This window comes from Lepisma saccharinum, chromosome 30 (assembly GCF_977018435.1).
Source record: "Lepisma saccharinum chromosome 30, izLepSacc3.1, whole genome shotgun sequence".
NCBI lineage: Eukaryota > Metazoa > Arthropoda > Insecta > Zygentoma > Lepismatidae > Lepisma > Lepisma saccharinum.
In genome coordinates, this window is record NC_139258.1 from 36,481,351 (window position 1) to 36,504,347 (window position 22,997).

The 22,997-nt window shown below is 37.3% G+C and overlaps 1 protein-coding gene across 3 annotated transcripts in view; it reads right to left on the reverse strand.

Moving 5' to 3' along the window:
- The window catches only part of brun (trafficking protein particle complex subunit brun), a 114,309-nt gene that overhangs the window by 67,602 nt on the left and 23,710 nt on the right, over window positions 1-22,997 (reverse strand). For all 3 annotated transcript variants that reach the window (XM_083115507.1, XM_083115506.1, XM_083115505.1), the window contains exon 5: window positions 19,089-19,203. In XM_083115507.1, coding sequence (XP_082971633.1) covers window positions 19,089-19,203 — 115 coding nt within the window. The remainder of the gene's footprint in view (window positions 1-19,088; window positions 19,204-22,997) is intronic.

Genomic DNA, 22,997 nt, shown 5'->3' on the forward strand with positions numbered 1-22,997 from the left:
TTAAAATTTGAATTATCTGTGAGGCAATTCAGGTAGGTTTTGGAAAGGAAATTTGCTTCATATACCGAACAGGCATTTCCTCCTGATCGTTGGTGTAATGTTGTGTGTGTGAGAGAACTTAATATGTCGGTATGTGTAGAGGTTTTGTTGAGACAAGGGCGCCTCTAAGTCACCCTTATTTTTAAAAAAATAGTGCTTGTAAATATTACAAGTATGAAAAATCTTGTAGTTGAGAGTTGTTACATTTTAGGAAATGGAATTTGAAAAGGAGTACCGATTCAGTCATAACATTTACTCTTACTATAAATTACCCAAATTCTAATTAATGCCATCCTTTACACACCAAATATAATTAGAATCTTGAGAAGAGAAAATAAATAAATATAACGACTAATAATTACTAAAAGCAAATTGAACTTTACATATGAATTGAATGTAATATTGTAAATACTCTTGAGAATTTATAAGTGTATGCTACTGCAAAATTTAAATCATAATTGATTTGTGAAAATATATGAATGCTTAATTTTACTGAAATCAATATCAATAGCAATTGAATGAAATGAAATACTTTAAATATTACCTAAAAAGATAATGTGCTGATCAATCGTCCTTCTGTTAGTATAATATTGATAAAATATCGTCATTAATAAAGATTAATTGTAAAATTTCCTTTGCACTTGCTAATATTGTCCACATAAATTGAAATACATAAGATAATATTCTAAGAATCCGAAATCTCGTTGTCCATTATAGACTCTTTCCGCCCTAATGATATTGCAATCAGCCTAAGAATATTCAAGGAAAATAATATACAATTGTGTATACAAAAAAAATATGGAGAGAAAAAAAAATGAAAGTTGACAATTGGTAGTGTGTAACTATATGTATATGCACCTAACATTAAATGATATAAAATGAAAAGTTAATTGCAATATAGATTCCAAATGTTGTCTCACAAAGAAATAGCGTTCTGAACAGACATAAAATTCCATGTTCCCTCGTATCTTTCGAGCTGATAACCTGAGTTGAAAGAATGCTCTGCCGGCAGTTTATTCAGTTCCCCGGCTAATGTGGAATGTGAGATATCTGCTGTTTAATTTGCAACGTGTTGGTTACTTCATGTCAAGAGAGAATGTTGCTCCTGCCGATGTAGGTAGATATCGTTGCCGCAAGAAACGAATAGAATGCCTAACTTGCATATTTCGTTAGTTGTTCTGTCTTTCTGAATGTAACTCAAGTTTCCCCATTGCTTAAGGAGGAAGGACATTTCCGTTGCACCCCGGTTGAACTTTATCCTTTTGCTGACGACAGATAATTTACCATGAAGACGTTCGAAGCTGATTTTCGATATCGTTTTCAGAATGTGAAATACATGTGAGGGAAATTTTATGGTAGTGGGATTTTACAATACGGGAAAATATCTTAGGAAGTACTCTAAGCAACTTGATTATAACATTCAATAATTGTAGAGTGATATTTGGAATGAAATATCCCAAATTAGATGGATCAATGTAATGTACGTGTTTAATGAAAGATACTTTACTTCTTCAAAACTGTCGTAATTCATCTCAGACTGTGTCGTTAAATTGTTAATAAAATGTGACAAGTGGCTGCTGATAACTCACGATCGTAGCTGTAACTTCTCCTATGCTCTTAATTGACTTATTACGCTTCATAGATTTCAAATCTAGCTTTTATGTAAAGTTATATAAGAAAGATATACAAAAAATTTAATCTCAATGTAAAATGCGTATAATTATAAAGGTAATCTTAATATTTATATTATTTCCATGTGATACATTTTATTTAAGCTTTATAATTATCCAAGAACCAAAATATTCACTATTCTCTTCGTATTATTATTATCTATATTATAATTCTTATTCTCGCAATTCTTATTTAGTTATTATTGATCTGCTACTCGTTTTATTGAATAATTTACTGGCTGTATGCCTAGTCAGCTCTTATTATAACTGTTCTCTTTATTTAACGTTATTTAAATCTTATAAAACTGATAATCTCATATTTCTGTCATTTATTTAGTTATTAAAATTATAATTGTAATTATTACTTATATTTAAAAATTGAAATATTAAAATGTGCAATTGTTTAAACCCTATTTTGACTAACCACGCTAAATCATAGAGAATTTTAATTCTCATTTTCCTTACCGAATGTGTTTAACACATTTTATTCATAAAAAATACTAAAGTCTATTATTGACTTACACTATTTATCTTTTGTAGTTCACAAAAGATTATTTCCATCAGTTCTCTGCAGGCCTACAGAAATCTGAGGAAAATTCCTTGCGCGCAATTTATATTCATCACCATTCCCTTTGTTCACTATCCGTGAATACAATAATATTAATTATTATTATTTTTGCGCGTTACTGTACTTGTTGTTCATTATTATGAAACCTCGAAGTCTACGTGTTATAACTAATGATTTTAGTGTGGTAATAACTAGTTTTACACTTCCGTGCAATTATTAAGGGCTAAACAATAATATTTCACATAATTTTAGTGTTTGTTAGTTTAAAAATATATTTGCAAGATGTAAAATTTATTTAGTGCATCAGAGTACTGAAAAGGAAGTTACGTACAGGGTAAAAGGTATGTTCTCACTCATTCACTCCTGACTGTTCCTGTTCTTCAGTCTCATCATCACCATTTACATTCTCATCGCCGCTACCGTGTTCCGAAGCATAGTATTTCTTCAACCTCTGAACCGAAATTGAGTCCACGACTGTCTGTCCCCGTTTTGTCTTATATTCCACTTTGTAAACATTGGGATTTTCTTTCGCTATAATTTTACAAGGTCCTTTATATACTCCCGAAAAGCATTTAGCGGTGTGTACACGATGACTGCCATCGTATACTAGAACCAATTCTCCTGGCGTAAATTCAATGGACTGATGACGTTTATCGTAGTACTTTTTTGCTTGTCGGTGGCGTTTCTGTAGACTCTCATAAGCTGCTGCTCGTGCTTTTTCGAGAATCTTGAATCTCATCTCGTTGTTTACATTCACACTGGGTGTTAAATGTAGTCCGCTCTCCCAGACTAATCTAGGCGTAAATCCATGAAGAAGAAAAAATGGACTGTTCTTCAAATTCTCCTGGTAATTAACATTGTATGACCACACGGCCGATTGCAAGTATAAAAGCCAGTCTGTGTGTTTTGAGTTCACGAAGTTTTTCATAAGTCCCTGTAAAATAGCATGTGATCGTTCCAATAATCCAATTAAATTGTGATTAGCTGCTGGAGCGAATTTCAGATGGATTCCACATTTCTCCGATAGTTCTTTAAATAAACTTGCTGTGAATGAAGTACCTCTGTCCGTATCTATACGAGAAGGACAACCAAAGCGTAGAATTACATTTTCAAAAAGGAAGTTAGCTGCTGTCTCACTTGAAGTATCTGCTACTGATTGAGCAATTAAAAATCGAGTACCATGATCGATTGCACTTAGTATATATTTATGGCGGAGCAAACCACTTGGTGGATACGGTCCGCTAAAATCTAAAGCGATTCTATCGAATGGTTTCTGGGAGTTGAACGTTAAAAGTTCTCCATATGGCGCTCCTTTTATGCGCTTATTCTGCTGACAAATTACACACTCCTTGACCATTTTCTGAATATGGTTCTTCATAAATGGAAAGTAAATCCTATCTAGTGCATTTTTGTATGTTTTAGTGAAGCCGTAATGCGCTCCTCCAGCTGGTAAACTATGCAATGTCTCAATGACAGTGTTGCGAAGTGACTTCGGTATGCATAATAATTTCTTAGTCGTAGCTCCCAGTTTATGTTGTCTATAAAGAAGTCCATTGTCCATAATATAATAACAAGCTTGCCTCTGCAGGGAGGGGTTGGGTGGGTTGTTGCCCCCCTCGTCTTCTTTTCCTTCCAAAATATTAATGATATTTCCAAAAAAAGAATCCTCTCGTTGGTGTATAGCAACATCAATTGTCTCATCTAACAATAACAATGTACGTGGCTCTGGAAGCTCCTCGTCTTCTCCCTGTGGATCATGTTCTGTTTCTCTGCTGATAGCATCCGCCATATTTTGTGTAGTCTTACAGTGAATTGGCGTAAAATCGAACTCGGCCATCAACGTGTACCATCTAAATAATTTGTTTGAAAGTTGCGTTGAGGAGCGAATGAATGTGATTGCTTGATTGTCGGTAAATAATTCGAAATGTCTCCCCAGTAAAAAGAATCTGAATGACTTAAATGCGTATATGATTGCCAACAATTCTTGCTCGATGGTTGAAAGTCGAGTTTCATGGTCTTTTAACACTCTACTGCAATAGGAAATAGGCTGAAAATCACCGTTCGCATTCGGTTGTAAAATCACTGCGCCAATAGCCTTACTGCTTGCATCCGTATATACCCTTACTTCTTTGGATGGATCATATGCCATTAATACAGGAGCTGTAAGTAAAGCCTCTTTCAACCTCTCAAACGCAGTTTGCTGTTCTTCCCCCCAGAGAAATTTCTTCTTTTTTCCTATCAATTTTTGCAAGGGAAGTGCCATCTCGGAATATGATTTTAAAAACTTCCTGACATAAGATGTTAATCCGAGAAATGTGCGAACTTGTTTCACAGTTGTCGGTGTCTTATATTTCTTGATAGAATCAATGATTTTGTCATTGATCCGATAGCCAAATTTTGAAATTTTATGTCCTAAAGCAATAATCTCAGTGTATCCGAAGTGACATTTTTCTATTGCAAGTTTCAATCCCGCGGCCTGTAAACATTGTAACATTTTCTCCAGAGTTACGAGCATTTCTTCAAAGGTATTTCCGAAGCAAAATAAATCGTCCACATAATGTGCAAAGTGATTGGGATCTAAATTTGAGCAAGCAAGGTGAATGCAACGAGTCATCGCACTTGATGAACTGACGTGGCCCTGTGGCACGACGTTCATTTGATACTGTGACATTCCTGGTATTGTAAATGCTGTATATTTCTTACTGTCCTCGGTGAGAGGAATATTAAAGAATCCGCTCTTCAAGTCTGCCGTACAGTAGTATTTCTTGCCCCCCATATTGTATAATATTTCATTGATGTTATTTACCCCCAGAGCGTCAAATACAGACGATACATTCAATCTGCGATAATCCTGGCATAATCTATAACCCCCCTTTGCCTTCTTTACAAGGATAATTGGAGAGTTAAAAGGTGATTTTGTAGGAGAAATAACACCTTGCTTTAATAAAGTCTCAATCTGATCTTTAATTTCATCACGAAGGTGAACTGGAATCGGGTAGGATTTTAAGTGAAATTCTGTGTCATCTTTTAGTTGAATTCTATGTTTATAATTCGTCGCTCTACCTATATCATCCTTTGACCACGCAAAAACATGTGGATATTTCATTAAAACAGCCAAAAGTTGCTCCTTTTGCTGGGGTTCTAAATTCGGATTCACATCAAACCGACTAGGGTCCGCCCGTGCGTCACTGACGTTCCCTGACTCTTCCGTCGCGAAAACCTGTGCCTGTTCACCAATTTCATCCTTATTCTCATCATTATTGTTACTCATGATTGGCCTATCCCATGTTTCAGCTTTCCCGATAATAGTGCCTTTCTTAATTGTAACATTATAATTTAAAGGATTTGTGATCCAAATGAGATTCGAATCCGGATTAATAATTGCTCTGGCAACCATCAATCCCGTTTTCTCTTGAAACTGTAGGTCCGGTTCCAAGAGGGTTCTATCTTTGTCATATAAATTAGCCAATTTCAGTGGAACGCACAAATGTGTCCTGGGTTTCACTTTTATCTTTTTAGCAGCTACATATTCTGGTTTCAAAACATGCTGTAATAAATGGGAAACTTTGATTGACACGTCAAAAGCTTTCTTATTCTCATTTTTAATTTGGTTTCTAGGAGGTGTACCGAATCTATGCAATGTAAGCTTATTTTCCTCAAAATCTAACTTAGCCTTTTGTCCCTTCAAGAAATCATTTCCTAATATAGTAATTTGATTAAAATCCTTAACAATTCTAAATGGATGAACAAATGTTTGGTTATGTATAGAAAATGGTAGTAACACAATTTCCTTAACCGTCAGTTGACTATTAGTGACCCCTCTAATCGCAGTATTTATATTAAATCGCTTGGCATTGACTGGTATGTTCTTATCTCCAGTTACCGAAATTTGACTTCCACTATCCAGGATGAACTGTCGAATTTCCCCATCTACTTTCACATTGATGTAAATCAGATCTTCAGAAGGAAAAGTAGACACCGTTAGAGTTTTCCCCGTAGGTCCTACACCTAGGTCCCCGTCATATGCAGGTCTTACTCGTTTGAAATTGCTTCTGTTCTGACGAAAATGAGAATGATTTGTATTTACAACCTGATTAGTATGGTTATTTGGATCATCGCGCCCCTGTTGTTGCTCCAAAAATGTTCGCGGCGATGAAGATGAAAAATGCGAACGCTGAAATCGAGGGTTACCGCCATTGCGCCATCGCCCCCTATGCGAGCTTTGACAGGACATTATCAGCAATTCAATTGTTTACTCTCCCAAAAATTTGATAAGTTAGGTTCAACAATCGCGTAACAGAGTGACGACAGTACCGAACACATCTTTAAAATATTTAACCAAGCTTTATGCAACATCCTAATGTTAATTCTCATCTTTTCACAAGCCAATCGCCGAATAACCTAGTTAAAACTCTACTCTTATTTATTTGCGCCTTACCGCGTAGCATATTGCTAGGCCTACCTTTGCTTTCTTTTCTTGATCTTTGGTAACAATTGATAATTAACACAACGTGAAGCGCTAACAAGTGAAAATTCCGGCGCCATATCGCACGTACGTAATTTGAAAAGCTAGAAGGCTCTATTATTTTCATCATATTTCGGGATGAAATAGATGAAAATCGCAGTATTTCACGTACTGCAGTGTTTTCTCATCGCATTTGCAAAAAATGGATGAGAAGCCCTAAGCAGCCTCCACCACGTAACGCAACTCCCATGCTGCGTTTGGGATCGAACCAAGAACCTCTAGATTTAATTGGGTGATGTAGCTATTCCTCATTCATCTCTCAAATGGTTATCAATCGCTTGGCCTGAATGTGATAAATGCAAGAGGTTACCTTTTAAAGGAATGGCGATAGAAATTAGCTTAGATTAGATATGGGTTTCATACTCTCCATGACTGAACCGATATGGATTGGTTAAGGAAAGGATATTACTTGCCTTACAAATATATGGAGATTGTTCCTAGCTTGTCCTCTCAACTATCACTTGTCTCTTGTCACACACCATCGTCCAATAGTCGTTCCCCACTTTGCTCCTCTCTCACAATCCGTAGTCCTTACTCTCTCTCCTATTCTCGTCAACTGATCACACCTCCTGACAATTCCAACACTCATGCCACATACGACTTCCAAGTCAATCACCCGACCTTTGCCTGATTACTTATTCAGCATTCCTTTCTCTGATACCTGCTATGCTAAGACTTTATACATCCTACCCAATACCTTGGGTACGATACGAAGCTCTCCTTTCTACAACGCGACACAATCTTGATGTTTGTGAGAGCGAAGAAGACAAATTTATTACCAATGAGAATTTAGATGTTTTGTATCTGGATCTAAATTCTTGTCCAAATTCTGAAGAAGAGAAATTGTTTAATGTTTTTGAAGTAACTGGGAATTGCAGCAAGAAGGCAGAAATTCTAATAGAAGTTTTAGGATTAAAAATAAGATGTACTTTGGAAACAGGAAGTGAATGCATCGTCATGAATTGTAATGTTTGGGTAAAGCTCCGAGAGAGATTACCAGGCTTGAAACTGCAAAGATGTCCAGGAATAAGGTTAAAGGATTTTGTTGGACATGAGAGGTCTCGTATTGTAGGATGCCGAACCATTCTTTTTGAAATTGCAGGACACACTTTTGAAGATCAAGTCTACGTAGTGAAGAATTTAGAGGCAGATTTGTTATTTGGATATCCCTTCTTCAAGAGATATAGAGTCAATTTGGATGCAGGTGCCAACAAATTATATTTAACAGTGAAGGGACAAGTCGTTGAAGAAAGTTTGATTCCAGATGACCAAGAAGATAGTTTTGAAGCAATTAATGGTAAGACTTTGTGTGTTAAACTATCGATGGCTGAAAGGGAATCGCATTCAGACAATAGGTCCGCCGCCGAGGAAGATGTAAGAAAGAAGGCCTTCGCTCCAGGGTTGCTGAATCAAGAAGATAAGGAGAAACTACACTGCCCATTATTTTCTGACAAACAGGGACTTGTAAATACTTCAATCTGCAAGATAATTGCAGAACAACCTGTATTTCCTTTACAAAATCCATCTCCCATTCCAAAAGAGAAGAATCTAGAAGACCTAAATGGATGGAAGACCTGGCTAATGGACGTCAAGAAGTTTTACGAAGGAGTGTGTTGAACAAGATGTAAAACCATTTCCTGTTTTCTCCAGAAGCTAAGTGCAGATGAAGAATGAAGTCCAAGAAGACGATTCCAAATGAAACATCGCCTCACATCATGAAGAAGAAGAAGTGAAAAAAAATGAAAATATACAAAAAAGGAGAAAAAGTTATAAATCAAAATTAAATAACGTTCACTTACATTTAATTTTATTTTCTTCTGGGGGAACGCTATGTGTCGCCCCTGTCAACACATACTTTTTCAAGCACAGAACTATTCAATCTGTATTGTATTAATCTACGAGGTGCGGCAATTAAATAACGAGACTGCGCACCTCCTGCCGCGTAGGATAGTGGGGGGAGGTAGCTATTGATGTGTTGTTGATATTGAACCTTCATGCGCACCCACTGTTTGTTTCATGATTCTGAAAGCTTTTCTTTTCTTTGCAGGCTTGCTTGAAGAGGACAGTGTTCTGTAGTAGTGCCGGAATCATGGACAATAAAGTTGAGCAGCGCATTAACATCAAATTTCTGGTGAAATAAAAAAAAAACACCGACGGAATGTTGTGCAATGTTAAAAGAGGTGTATGGTGATAATGCTATGTCACGTGCGCGAGTGTTCGAATGGCACAAACGATTTTCAGAAGGGAGGGAGGAGGGTGAAGAGGATGAACGTCCCGGCCGCCCTGTGAGTTCAAGAAAGGACGACAATGTTAAAAAAAAATTCATGAACTTGTGCGGAAAGACAGACGTCTGAGCATTCGGATGCTCGCAGACATGATGAACATTAACAAAGAGACAGTAAGACAAATTTTGCATGAGAATTTAAACATGACAAAAGTGTGTGCAAAAAGTGTTCCGAAAAACCTCTCTCAGGACCAAAAAGACAATCGAAAGACCATTTGCTGTGACATCATGGAACGACTCAAAGCAGACCCAGAATTGCTAACACGTGTCATCACATGTGATGAAACATGGATTTTCCAATATGATCCCGAGACCAAGCGTCAATCCATGCACTGGAAGACTCCCACATCGCCATGAATGAAAAAAGCATGAATGAGCAAGTCGAAACTGAAGGCAATGCTCATTGTTTTTTTTTTATATCAGGGGTATCATCATGATTGAATGGGTGCCTCAGGGTCAAACGGTGAATCAGACCTACTACAAAGAAGTGCTAAGCAAACTGAGGGAAAGAATAAGGAAGAAGAGACCAGATTTGTGGAAGAACGATGCATGGATCTTCCACCAGGACAATGCGCCTGCCCATAATGCCCTTTCTGTGAAGCAGTTTTTAGCCGCCAAGCGCATTCCTGTGCTCGACCATCCTCCGTATTCCCCAGACCTGGCCCCCTGTGACTTTTATCTCTTCCCAAAAGTGAAAAGTGCATTGAAGGGAACACATTTTCACTCCGTGGAAGAGGTGAAACGAAAAACGGCAGAGTTGTTGAACAGTGTGACATCTGATGACCTACAGCATTGCTTTGAACAATGGAAGACACGTATGCAGCGGTGTATTGATAGGGGAGGGGAGTATATTGAAGGGGATACCAGTCAATTGTAACTTTCTTGCAATACATCACAGTTATGACACCAGTCTCGTTATTTAATTGCCACACCTCGTATGTTGGAATCTTTTCTTTGAAAAATGTGTTATTGTTAATGTTACAATAGGAAATGAATTGTTTAACTTAAATCAGAAAAAAATGTTGAAACTATGGAAATATAAAACAACTATGTAGTAACCATGGTAAATTGTAAACAACAATATGATATAAAAGAGCTAGACTTTTGTAAGTCTACGGGACATTCTCCTGGTTGCCGAAAGGCTGATGGTTCAGGGGACGTTGGGTAATATCTTGCTTCAATCTTCGGATTGGCTGGTGTACTTGTACTCCATTTGGCAGATATTCCACAAACCCAACTCTGAATAAGGCATTCTCCTGCATCATCAAAAGACCAGGGTTATAAACTTCGGTATAACTAATAGGTTTAGGCCTACAAGTTATACCGGGTGAATTGTCTGTTTGGAAAAGTGTTTGTATAACATCGGAAGTTTAAATAAATCTTCGAATAAAAGGTCTTCAAGATCTTTCATTTCAAACCTACATAGGTGATAATTAAAATTAAATCCTGCACCACAGACCTCGCAAGGGCTTGATCCTACTAGCCCTTAGAAGCCTTTGAGAAGTCCGATAAAGGGTTGTAACTGACTAACATAAAAAAGCCCTAAAGGCAGAAGGTGCGTGTCAGTGATTTTTGGCGACCGTGACCAGGACCATCGAAGCAACCACCTGTGGATCTTCGTGGCCCAGCAGAAGAAGAAGAAGCCTGTTCCAGAAACAGAAGAAGAAGCCTGTTCCAGAAACTGAAGAAGAAGCCTATTCCAGAAACAGAAGAAGCAAAGATGATAGGTTCCCAGAGACCTTTGACCAGGCAGCAAAAGGAGAGGCTCGTTTGCTGTACGAATGAAGAAAAGAAGGAGGAAACCTTATTACCATGCTCTGGCTGTAGCAGATACGTTCATGAAAGTTGCGCACATAAAACCCCAGGATCTGACATAGCAGCAGAGGTAGACGTTAAATATAGACAGTGCGTGGAAAAACATGTTACACCAACCCCAACAGATGATAGTTGGAGGGAAATGATGATCTCCTTTATGATCGATTTTAAGAAAGAGAAAGAAGCAGAAAGAGAGCAAAGATTAACCCTTAGTACGCCGCACGGTCTGACGAAAGTAAGCCCAGTGTCGCCGAGGCTTTGAGCGGGAAATTTGAATTCGTATACATAATGGAGAAAAATCGTAATAACTCTGGCACTATGGGACCAATCTACTTCGGATAACTTTTGTTTTGCAGGCAGAACATCAGTGCATGCAACCATGTAAAATTTGGATGCCCCAACCGCGGGGGGGGGGGGGGGGGGTTACGAGCGGGGACTGCATCCTCCCAATTTCAATGAAAAAAAATAAAAATATGGAGTTTGCCCCCTCTTCTCCAGCTACTTTGGGGAGAAAACCGGAACTTTTGCTTTTTTTTCAAAGAATGGACCTTCCGCAACAGAATGAAACTTGATTCATGTTCGTGGGTGCAATACAATTTGAATAATAAGGCAAAACGTAAAACTCTAGCGAATCTTAGCCAATTTGCATATTATTCATAAAATTGTTATAACTGACACTATGGGACCAATCTACTTCGGATAACTTTTGTTTTGCAGGCAGAACATCAGTGCATGCAACCATGTAAAATTTGGATGCACCAACCGCGGGGGGCTTACGGGCAGGGGCTGCATCCCCCCCAATTTCAATGAAAAAAATCATAAAAATATGGAGTTTGTCCCCTCTTCTCCAGCTATTTTGGGGAGAAAACCGAAACTTTTGCTTTTTTTTCAAAGAATGGACCTTCTGCAACAGAATGAAACTTGATTCATGTTCGTGGGTGCAATACAATTTGAATAATAAGGCAAAACGTAATACTCTAGCAAATTTTAGCCAATTTGCATATTATTCATAAAATTGTTATAACTGACACTATGGGACCAATCTACTTCGGATAACTTTTGTTTTGCAGGCAGAACATCAGTGCATGCAACCATGTAAAATTTGGATGCCCCAACCGCGGGGGGTTACGGGCGGGGGCTGCATCCCCCAAATTTCAATGAAAAAATCATAAAAATTTGGAGTTTGCCCCCTCTTCTCCAGCTACTTTGGGGAGAAAACCCAAACTTTTGCTTTTTTCGTTCGCACTTGCCTCTTGTGTAGCTACTGTGAATCTATTTCTCCCTTTTGACTCGGCTCTTTGTGGAAATATGTCCGGAAGGAAACGTTTGTGCGTTAGGGAAATCGATGAGATGTTATATGATACGAAGTGTTTATGGTGAGGCCTTTGTTAGTCCTAACAGAGGAGGGACGGAGCCTTTGCAATCCTTTCTTTTGTCTATACTTCTGGATAGACGCACGCTTTAGACTCATGCTTTTGGCCTCTGGCTATCGTCAAGCTTCATTGCATTTCTAACATAGAGGCGACAGAAAGCTGACACTGCCAAACCTCATCCAATCCCCTCTCTCCTTGCCCTACCCCCCCCCCACTACTTCAGCTCGATCACCAGGTCTAAACACAAAGAAGAATGTGTGCCTTATCAGTACTAAATCACAGCGTTGGAAGCTTGGAGAAAAACAGCATCGTAAATACCAAGCATTTATTGTGTCTGTCAACTGAAGAGCGAACACGTGTTTGGGTGAGCCCAAACACGTGACATATTCCGAGAAAGGAGGGGGTGGGGGATTTGGAATTTTCGAAACACGATTGCAAAACATGTTCCCGAACGAACTGTCAGTGTTTCAACCTCAATATACAAATATAAGTGTGGCAAACCCTCGATAATTGTATCTAAAGCTGTTTGTAACATATGTGTTACAGCGGCTACAAGGGACATACTTTTTTTGTAACATATGTGTTACGGCGGCGAACTAAGGGTTAAAAGAAAAGGAAGAAGAAAGAGAGCAAAAATTAAAAGACAAGGAAGAAGATGATCGGAAATTTGCACGTTTAATCCAGAAGCTAGAAGAACGTGAAGCTGAACAGAGGATGCAAAGACAGATAGAGAAAGAAGCTGAAAAAGAGCAGAGATTAAAAGATAAGGAAGAAGATGATCAGAAATTTGCACGTTTAATCGAGAAGCTAGAAGAACGTGAAGTTGAACCCTAGAGCACCTGTATGGGAAATTCCTTCTGCCATTAAAGCACCTTCTTGGGAAATTCCCTCTACCAGTCGAGCAAATTTAAACCAGAGGTCGTTGTAGATGAAGCTCTCCTTTCTACAACGCGACACAATCTTGATGTTTGTGAGAGCGAAGAAGACAAATTTATTACCAATGAGAATTTAGATGTTTTGTATCTGGATCTAAATTCTTGTCCAAATTCTGAAGAAGAGAAATTGTTTAATGTTTTTGAAGTAACTGGGAATTGCAGCAAGAAGGCAGAAATTCTAATAGAAGTTTTAGGATTAAAAATAAGATGTACTTTGGAAACAGGAAGTGAATGCATCGTCATGAATTGTAATGTTTGGGTAAAGCTCCGAGAGAGATTACCAGGCTTGAAACTGCAAAGATGTCCAGGAATAAGGTTAAAGGATTTTGTTGGACATGAGAGGTCTCGTATTGTAGGATGCCGAACCATTCTTTTTGAAATTGCAGGACACACTTTTGAAGATCAAGTCTACGTAGTGAAGAATTTAGAGGCAGATTTGTTATTTGGATATCCCTTCTTCAAGAGATATAGAGTCAATTTGGATGCAGGTGCCAACAAATTATATTTAACAGTGAAGGGACAAGTCGTTGAAGAAAGTTTGATTCCAGATGACCAAGAAGATAGTTTTGAAGCAATTAATGGTAAGACTTTGTGTGTTAAACTATCGATGGCTGAAAGGGAATCGCATTCAGACAATAGGTCCGCCGCCGAGGAAGATGTAAGAAAGAAGGCCTTCGCTCCAGGGTTGCTGAATCAAGAAGATAAGGAGAAACTACACTGCCCATTATTTTCTGACAAACAGGGACTTGTAAATACTTCAATCTGCAAGATAATTGCAGAACAACCTGTATTTCCTTTACAAAATCCATCTCCCATTCCAAAAGAGAAGAATCTAGAAGACCTAAATGGATGGAAGACCTGGCTAATGGACGTCAAGAAGTTTTACGAAGGAGTGTGTTGAACAAGATGTAAAACCATTTCCTGTTTTCTCCAGAAGCTAAGTGCAGATGAAGAATGAAGTCCAAGAAGACGATTCCAAATGAAACATCGCCTCACATCATGAAGAAGAAGAAGTGAAAAAAAATGAAAATATACAAAAAAGGAGAAAAAGTTATAAATCAAAATTAAATAACGTTCACTTACATTTAATTTTATTTTCTTCTGGGGGAACGCTATGTGTCGCCCCTGTCAACACATACTTTTTCAAGCACAGAACTATTCAATCTGTATTGTATTAATCTACGAGGTGCGGCAATTAAATAACGAGACTGCGCACCTCCTGCCGCGTAGGATAGTGGGGGGAGGTAGCTATTGATGTGTTGTTGATATTGAACCTTCATGCGCACCCACTGTTTGTTTCATGATTCTGAAAGCTTTTCTTTTCTTTGCAGGCTTGCTTGAAGAGGACAGTGTTCTGTAGTAGTGCCGGAATCATGGACAATAAAGTTGAGCAGCGCATTAACATCAAATTTCTGGTGAAATAAAAAAAAAACACCGACGGAATGTTGTGCAATGTTAAAAGAGGTGTATGGTGATAATGCTATGTCACGTGCGCGAGTGTTCGAATGGCACAAACGATTTTCAGAAGGGAGGGAGGAGGGTGAAGAGGATGAACGTCCCGGCCGCCCTGTGAGTTCAAGAAAGGACGACAATGTTAAAAAAAAATTCATGAACTTGTGCGGAAAGACAGACGTCTGAGCATTCGGATGCTCGCAGACATGATGAACATTAACAAAGAGACAGTAAGACAAATTTTGCATGAGAATTTAAACATGACAAAAGTGTGTGCAAAAAGTGTTCCGAAAAACCTCTCTCAGGACCAAAAAGACAATCGAAAGACCATTTGCTGTGACATCATGGAACGACTCAAAGCAGACCCAGAATTGCTAACACGTGTCATCACATGTGATGAAACATGGATTTTCCAATATGATCCCGAGACCAAGCGTCAATCCATGCACTGGAAGACTCCCACATCGCCATGAATGAAAAAAGCATGAATGAGCAAGTCGAAACTGAAGGCAATGCTCATTGTTTTTTTTTTATATCAGGGGTATCATCATGATTGAATGGGTGCCTCAGGGTCAAACGGTGAATCAGACCTACTACAAAGAAGTGCTAAGCAAACTGAGGGAAAGAATAAGGAAGAAGAGACCAGATTTGTGGAAGAACGATGCATGGATCTTCCACCAGGACAACGCGCCTGCCCATAATGCCCTTTCTGTGAAGCAGTTTTTAGCCGCCAAGCGCATTCCTGTGCTCGACCATCCTCCGTATTCCCCAGACCTGGCCCCCTGTGACTTTTATCTCTTCCCAAAAGTGAAAAGTGCATTGAAGGGAACACATTTTCACTCCGTGGAAGAGGTGAAACGAAAAACGGCAGAGTTGTTGAACAGTGTGACATCTGATGACCTACAGCATTGCTTTGAACAATGGAAGACACGTATGCAGCGGTGTATTGATAGGGGAGGGGAGTATATTGAAGGGGATACCAGTCAATTGTAACTTTCTTGCAATACATCACAGTTATGACACCAGTCTCGTTATTTAATTGCCACACCTCGTATGTTGGAATCTTTTCTTTGAAAAATGTGTTATTGTTAATGTTACAATAGGAAATGAATTGTTTAACTTAAATCAGAAAAAAATGTTGAAACTATGGAAATATAAAACAACTATGTAGTAACCATGGTAAATTGTAAACAACAATATGATATAAAAGAGCTAGACTTTTGTAAGTCTACGGGACATTCTCCTGGTTGCCGAAAGGCTGATGGTTCAGGGGACGTTGGGTAATATCTTGCTTCAATCTTCGGATTGGCTGGTGTACTTGTACTCCATTTGGCAGATATTCCACAAACCCAACTCTGAATAAGGCATTCTCCTGCATCATCAAAAGACCAGGGTTATAAACTTCGGTATAACTAATAGGTTTAGGCCTACAAGTTATACCGGGTGAATTGTCTGTTTGGAAAAGTGTTTGTATAACATCGGAAGTTTAAATAAATCTTCGAATAAAAGGTCTTCAAGATCTTTCATTTCAAACCTACATAGGTGATAATTAAAAGTAAATCCTGCACCACAGACCTCACAAGGGCTTGGTCCTACTAGCCCTTAGAAGCCTTTGAGAAGTCCGATAAAGGTTGTAACTGACTAACATAAAAAAGCCCTAAAGGCAGAAGATGCGTGTCAAATTACCTTCTCTCTTTGTCTTAAAGAATTTACTTTTCATTATTTGACAATTCACAGAAATTAAAATAAATTTGTTAAGTGAAGAGGCAGTGTTTCGTCTTTCCAGTGACACACAATTGTTCACTCGTAGCTACAAATCTGCGAAAGTATTTTAAGGGTGGTTATGTTTAATCAACAGTGTTAAGTTTCATATTTCATTGCACAGAAACTGTTACAAAAATGTAGTTTACCTGTCCCTCCTATGACAATGGAATGCTCCATATGTTGATCATTCATGTCATGTCAATCATTCCTCATATGAAACAAACTGATTTTATTTGACAGTCATGTCGTGTGAAATATTTTACAAGGGTTTCTCAGAAAGTAACTTCCATTTGCAAATATTGCTGCTGCTGCACTGCTGTCATGATAAGAGTATGTGACGAGTTTCTTTAAACCTTTGGCAAGGAACAGACATCATTTGTGCATTGTGCTGTGTGTTTATAATGTTCAAGAAATAGTGAAACCTGTCATGTGTGAAATGTGATTTGTAGATGTATGCATATTTTGTTCTTGACGAAAACAGAAAATGTGAAATAACATGCCATAATGCTCATTTTTCAAATTTCTGAAAGGTGTGAGGTGCATTTCCCTACCCTTTTTTGTCATGAAATGATACAAAATGAACTGCAAAATGCGAAATAGGCTCTTAAAAACAAAATTTAGTTTACTTACTTACGTGACACTTTCTGAAGTTTGAATTATCCTGCGAGTTATGCCATTCACGGAAAATTGATTAATTCTGCTGTAAATATTTGAGAAGCAAAAAAGAAATCCCTTTATACAGGAATAAACATAATACTCTAGTAACTACAAATCAAAAGAAATGTGTTATTTTGTGTAATAAGTGCAGTTTTTAAATCAAATTTAGGATTATATTTAAAATTTTAAAACCAAAACGTCATTTTATATACTGCTTTTGATCTGATTTTTCACCGCTACAACACTGAAATTTTATTTTATTTACCACTTTTGAACCCGAAATTGACTGTTTTTGTACCAAAATTTTGCTTTTCTATTTACGATAAATATGTGCTTCTAGTGATCTGTAATGTTTCTTGAATGTGAGGTACATGAAAAGGCTGAAATTCATTGTTAACCTTGTGAGGTGTATGAAGCACATGCTATTGGTGATTCAGTAGTATCGAGATGTGAAAGACTCTTCATGCAGGATGTGGAAATGTGCAAATGTGGAGCACACGGCTGAAGAGAAAATTATAGAGGGTAGAAGATTCACCATTGTCTCACTTTCTCTGCATTTTTATATGTTCCTGCATTGGAAATTCCTCCCTGTTGGGCAACAGTTCCACAATGTTAACATGGTAAGTGGTCATTGTCATGTGGTTTGAACCATTCTATGATAAAGGGTTACAAAACTACAAGTGCCTCTACTCAAAAAAAGTAGTGCTCGGTAAGTACACCAAATGGCAATATACAGTGTGTCCAGATATTATTCATCCCATAAAAAAACTTTCTATGCAAGTGGAGGTCATTAGTATGAACATGAAGAACATCTTAAAAAATTTATTCTATATACTTGGCAACACTCGGTATCATCATGCATTGCGGCAAAAGAGTAAAACAGTGAAAAAGGCAATGGTGCAGGAAAAGGCAATGTGTGCGTTGTGTTTGTGGGAAACATAATCTCCTGTAACTGTTCAGCGACATTTTAGGAAAGAATACTAGAAGGATCTGCCTACGAAACAATCATTTCACGGAGTCCACAAGAAAGTTACGGGGTTGGTGGAATTGAAGTTCAGATTCGAGGAGGTTTTGGCAAGTGGAGTAAGGTCTTCAATAAACTTGTTATTGTAAAATTCACTCAGGGTTCCCATGTAGAGGTTCATTAATAATCAGAAGTATGTTCACTTAAGATTCTTTGAGTCAATGAATGTAATTCCATGTCTGTTGTTTCCAAGAAACTTTTTACAGTAAAGATATTTTGATCTATTACGGGTAGAGTTACATATTTTTGGTAAATAAAAAAGCATAATTTCAGTACAAAAACAGTCAATTTCAGGTTCAAAAGCGGTAAATAAAATAAAATTTTGCTGTTATAGAGGTGAAAAAGTGGTATATAAAATTACATTTTGGTTTTAAAATTGTGAATATAATCCCAAATTTGATTTAAAAACTGCACTTATTACACAAAATAAACATATGCATATGAATTGCATAACTCACAGGATAATTCTGACTTCAGAAAGTGTCGTGTCAGTAAATAAACTCTAATTTTCATGTTTAAGAGTCTATTTCCCATTTTGCAGCTCACTTCGCATCATTTCCTGACAAAACAGGATAGGAAAATGCACCTCTCTGAAAAATTAACATTACAATGTGTTATTTCTCATTTCGTGTTTTAGTCAAAAACGAAATATGCATGCCTCTAATTATGGGGTGAATAATTTAGTTTGTAAATTTATTAGGGTCTTTTCTTAACAGTCCATTGGAACTTACTTTGCGGATGACACTGTCTGCTTCAGACTCTATTCTAAACAATAATATCATTAACAATTGACTGAAAAGGATAGTTTGGTAGAACATTAGCATAGAATGCCAAAGGCCCAGTTTGATTCTTGGTTGAATCATCTTTCATGTGAAAATATGAAAATCGTAATTTCTGCTAGCAATTTTATTAAAGGCATTGGAAGCAAACTTAGGGAGTATGGAAGGCACACTTAACAGCTTAAGTTATTAATTAGATGTACCTTTGTTTTCCTGGACTACTTTCTTGAAAGGATGCATTTCTATGAAGAGGAGAATTTCGAAAAAGATTTGGGTATAACGTCACTACAGATGCTGCACAGAGTCCTTCATAAGCACCTGAAAACAAAATTTAATTAGACACATTAAATAATTTCATAGTACAATAAGCAATATCTATGACTGAAATACAACACTTAATAATATCTGTAAACGATCTGGTACAAATCAAACTTACTGTTTCAGATGCAGTGATAAATATTAAAAGCATTTCAACCTAAGGAGACCCCAAGTAGTATGCTCACGTGAATGCCGGGAAGCTGTACAGGAAAACCTTGTCGATCTGGGCCCTGATAAGCCGGACTTTGCTTAATCCGGACACGCAGAAGGTGAAAAAAAGCAGAATGCAAGGTTTTAAATGTGGCTACTACTCAACAAGAGAACTTCCCAAAGAAAAGGCAGTCAACCACTGATGAAATTCTGTTTTCCGCTGACTTTGTACTGTACTGTATAGTGTATTTAGGCCTATGCCCTTTAAATACACCATAATAAACGTGTTTTGTTGCTATAAACGGAGTTTTAATGCACTTTCAACTGTTCTTTTAGGTTATTTCAGTTAATCCGGATTTTCGTTAAACCGGTCAACTTATCCCCCCATTAGTCTGGATTAACTAGGTTTTACTGTGGTTCCGTGTCTGGCAGCAATCTATATAAAAGAAGTTGGATAAGTGGATGTTCCATGACTTGATTCCAGTAAACACGGTATGTTGAGACTAGGTTTGCGCATCTATCAAGCTGAGGAAATCAGGAAGCAATTTTTGCATTGTCATCAGTGATAGTGACAAGTCAAGAACAAAGTTGGATGCTGCTGATTGTCCCAGAGCTGGCACAAGCCACCCTCTGCCCCCTTCCTCAAAAGGTATTTCTGCTTGTGTGGTGGTCGAGTTGAGGTGACACCATGAGTTCAGACTGTTAATGTTGATGACCCACAAAAACTCAAAAAATGACCTTAAAATTTCAAAGAATGGCCTAAAAATAATTTTCGTTCTTAAAACGAAAGCTCGATTCTTTCATAAATTACAAGAGACTAGTTGAATAATTTGATAAAATCTGTTGTTTGTTGGTTTAAACTATCGAAGCAAAGGGAAAAAAACAATTAAGTGCTAATGTAGTTTTCTATATTTTTACTTCAAGGTTACATAAAATACTTCGCAAGGTTTCTCTGTGCAAGTCATTCACCTCCTTTCACAGTGGGCCTTGCATGATTCAGTCAGCATCTGAAAATACAGTTTTGTTTCATGTCCATCAGATTATATTTTCTTTATGTTGTGACTAATTTTACTTTAAAATCACAGATTAAAGCAATAATAGTGGCCAACATGTGAAACTCAAAGTAGGCTTCACCCAAAGCCTTTCAAGTTTGCTTCAAGAAAAGTAAATTTACCACAGTTAATTCCACAAAATTCATTAGCTAAGATTTCAGTTTGTGCTTTTGCACTGATCATATTTACAATCAATAGCGTACTTGCTAAAAATTCCATGTTAGAGAAATTAAACATGCAAGTTATGCTAACGAATGATGATAAAAACATGCAATAAAAATAGCAAAATATACTGAAAAATGACCTAAAAATAAAAAAGGGTGGAAAATGAGAGGAAATAAAAAGCAAAATAAAAACATTTTTTCTTGTAAGTACGCATTGGAAGTTTGGAATATATATTTAATGAATTCAAAATGAGAAACTCTCTACCAGATGTGGAAACCACAGGAATATATAATATAAGTTGTTCATGTTCAAAGGATTATGTAGGACAAACAGCAAGAAAAATGGCAATAAGATGACATAAACACGATTTGGACATTATAAATCTAAACTCAAGAACAGGTTTGTCAGCTCACATCATCGAAGAAAAGCATTTGATTAAAAAGAGAAGGGTTTTAAAAAGATAGATGGGAAACAGAGTTGAATATCTGGGAAGCTTCCTTCATTGCAGAAGAACAATGAAATAAATTAAATAATGAAAATGGTAACATAGATCCAGTATGGAGTTTTCTTTTTCACAAATGGAGTAAGCCACCATCTTTAAAATTTAATGTAACAAAAAACATCAAGAGACTTTGTGGAAAACAATGACGACTTTGAATTACCTGATGATATTTAGGATTCATAATTTTAAATAAAAAATAATGTGATCAATTTTTTTTTATATCTGAAATAAAAATAAAACAGACTGCTTCTTTTCACAGTTAAGTTGCTATATTACAACAATTTAACATGACAACATCCATTATATAACGGATTATTTTTGTTTAAAAAATTGCTAACCATTGCTATAACTGTATCTTTAGTCAAAATAAATGTCTGATGAAGGGAGCGTGTGTTCTGAAATGTCACAACGAAAAACTGTTTTCTTATGTTTGTAATAACCGTAAACTACAGGAAAATAATAAAATAAAAATGGTTTTCTGGTTCTAAATGAAGTGAAACGGACTACACTACAGTTCCGTTTAACCAAATCCTGATTAACTGAATTTCCGGGTTCACTGAATCGCTAAAAAAAGCAGTTACTCGTGTGTGACTGTGTTTTACACAGGAGCACCAACAAAGTTAAATGACTACGTATTATTGTAAGCTTTTTGTTTCTGCTTACATGCTGAAATACGTATGTACTGTATATCAAAATACTGTGCATAATAAAATGTCCGTACTGTACGTATATCAAAAAACCTTTATTACGGTTTAACTGAATTTTCGTTCAACCGAAGCACCATCGGTCCCATAAATTCGGTTAAACAGGACTGTAGTGTACTATCAGCTATAGCATTGTCTTCAAAGCCCAGAAAAAAATATGGTCTGTCATCAACTTCTTAGCCCTAGTTATTGTGATGCACTGTGAGAAATGAAAATAACATATGTGACATACACAGTCCGACAATTAAGTAATGAGATTGATTTTATATTGTCCCACGTGTGCATTCCATTTGTGAAGTAACGCATTCATGATGTAGTGTGGTCCATAACCACAATGTGGCAACACCTCATGAACTTACAATGGGCATGCTGGGAATTATGCCGCCATGTTGTGAAAGAGGTGCAAGGGTGTCGTCACGTAATAGCTGTGAAGCAGCGAGTGAACATCAAGTATCATTAAAGACATTCTGAAAACTGCTTGCGGGAATAAACATTTCTTGAATTCTATTGTTGTGGAGGACAAAACAGGATATTTTCACTACAGTTCTTGTACGAACCGACATATCGCAGGATAAAAGTCGCTAAATTTACCAAGAGATAAGAAAATGCAGGTCGAAAAATTAAAGGTGAAGACAATATTGTGGTTTTTACGACAGCAAAGGCATTATTCATAATGTATTTGTTCCAGAGGATGAAACTGTAATTGGCTGTTGCTATCGTAGTGCTCTGAATGATTATGAAAGAGAACTAACCCTCTCAGAGCTCAACTGACCTTCTTCGAGCTCAGTTTCCGAGGCAGGCAGTTGATTCTTGCTCCATGATAATGCATGGTGCCAGGAAGCAGTGTTTGTCTTGGTATTCCTGGTCCAAAAACAATTGAAGGTGTTGAATCTTCCTCTCTACTCTTCAGATTTATCCCCCTGTGATTATTTTCTGTTCCTGAAATTACGCAGTTTTGATTAACACAGGACCGTCCAACAGGTTGTGATGTCCAATCTTCAAGTCATACCACATGAAGACTTGCAGGTGTTGTATCGATCGTTGACCAACTGTGCCAATTGCTGTATTGATGCAGGAGGGATGTACTCTGAGTAATAAACAGGCAATGTGCAATTATTTTGTTTCCTTTCACAATATAAAATCAGGCTCATTAATTAATTGTCGGACTGTGTATGTAGGCATGTCTCCAGAAATCTGCACTGCCTGTAGCCACGGAGGCTT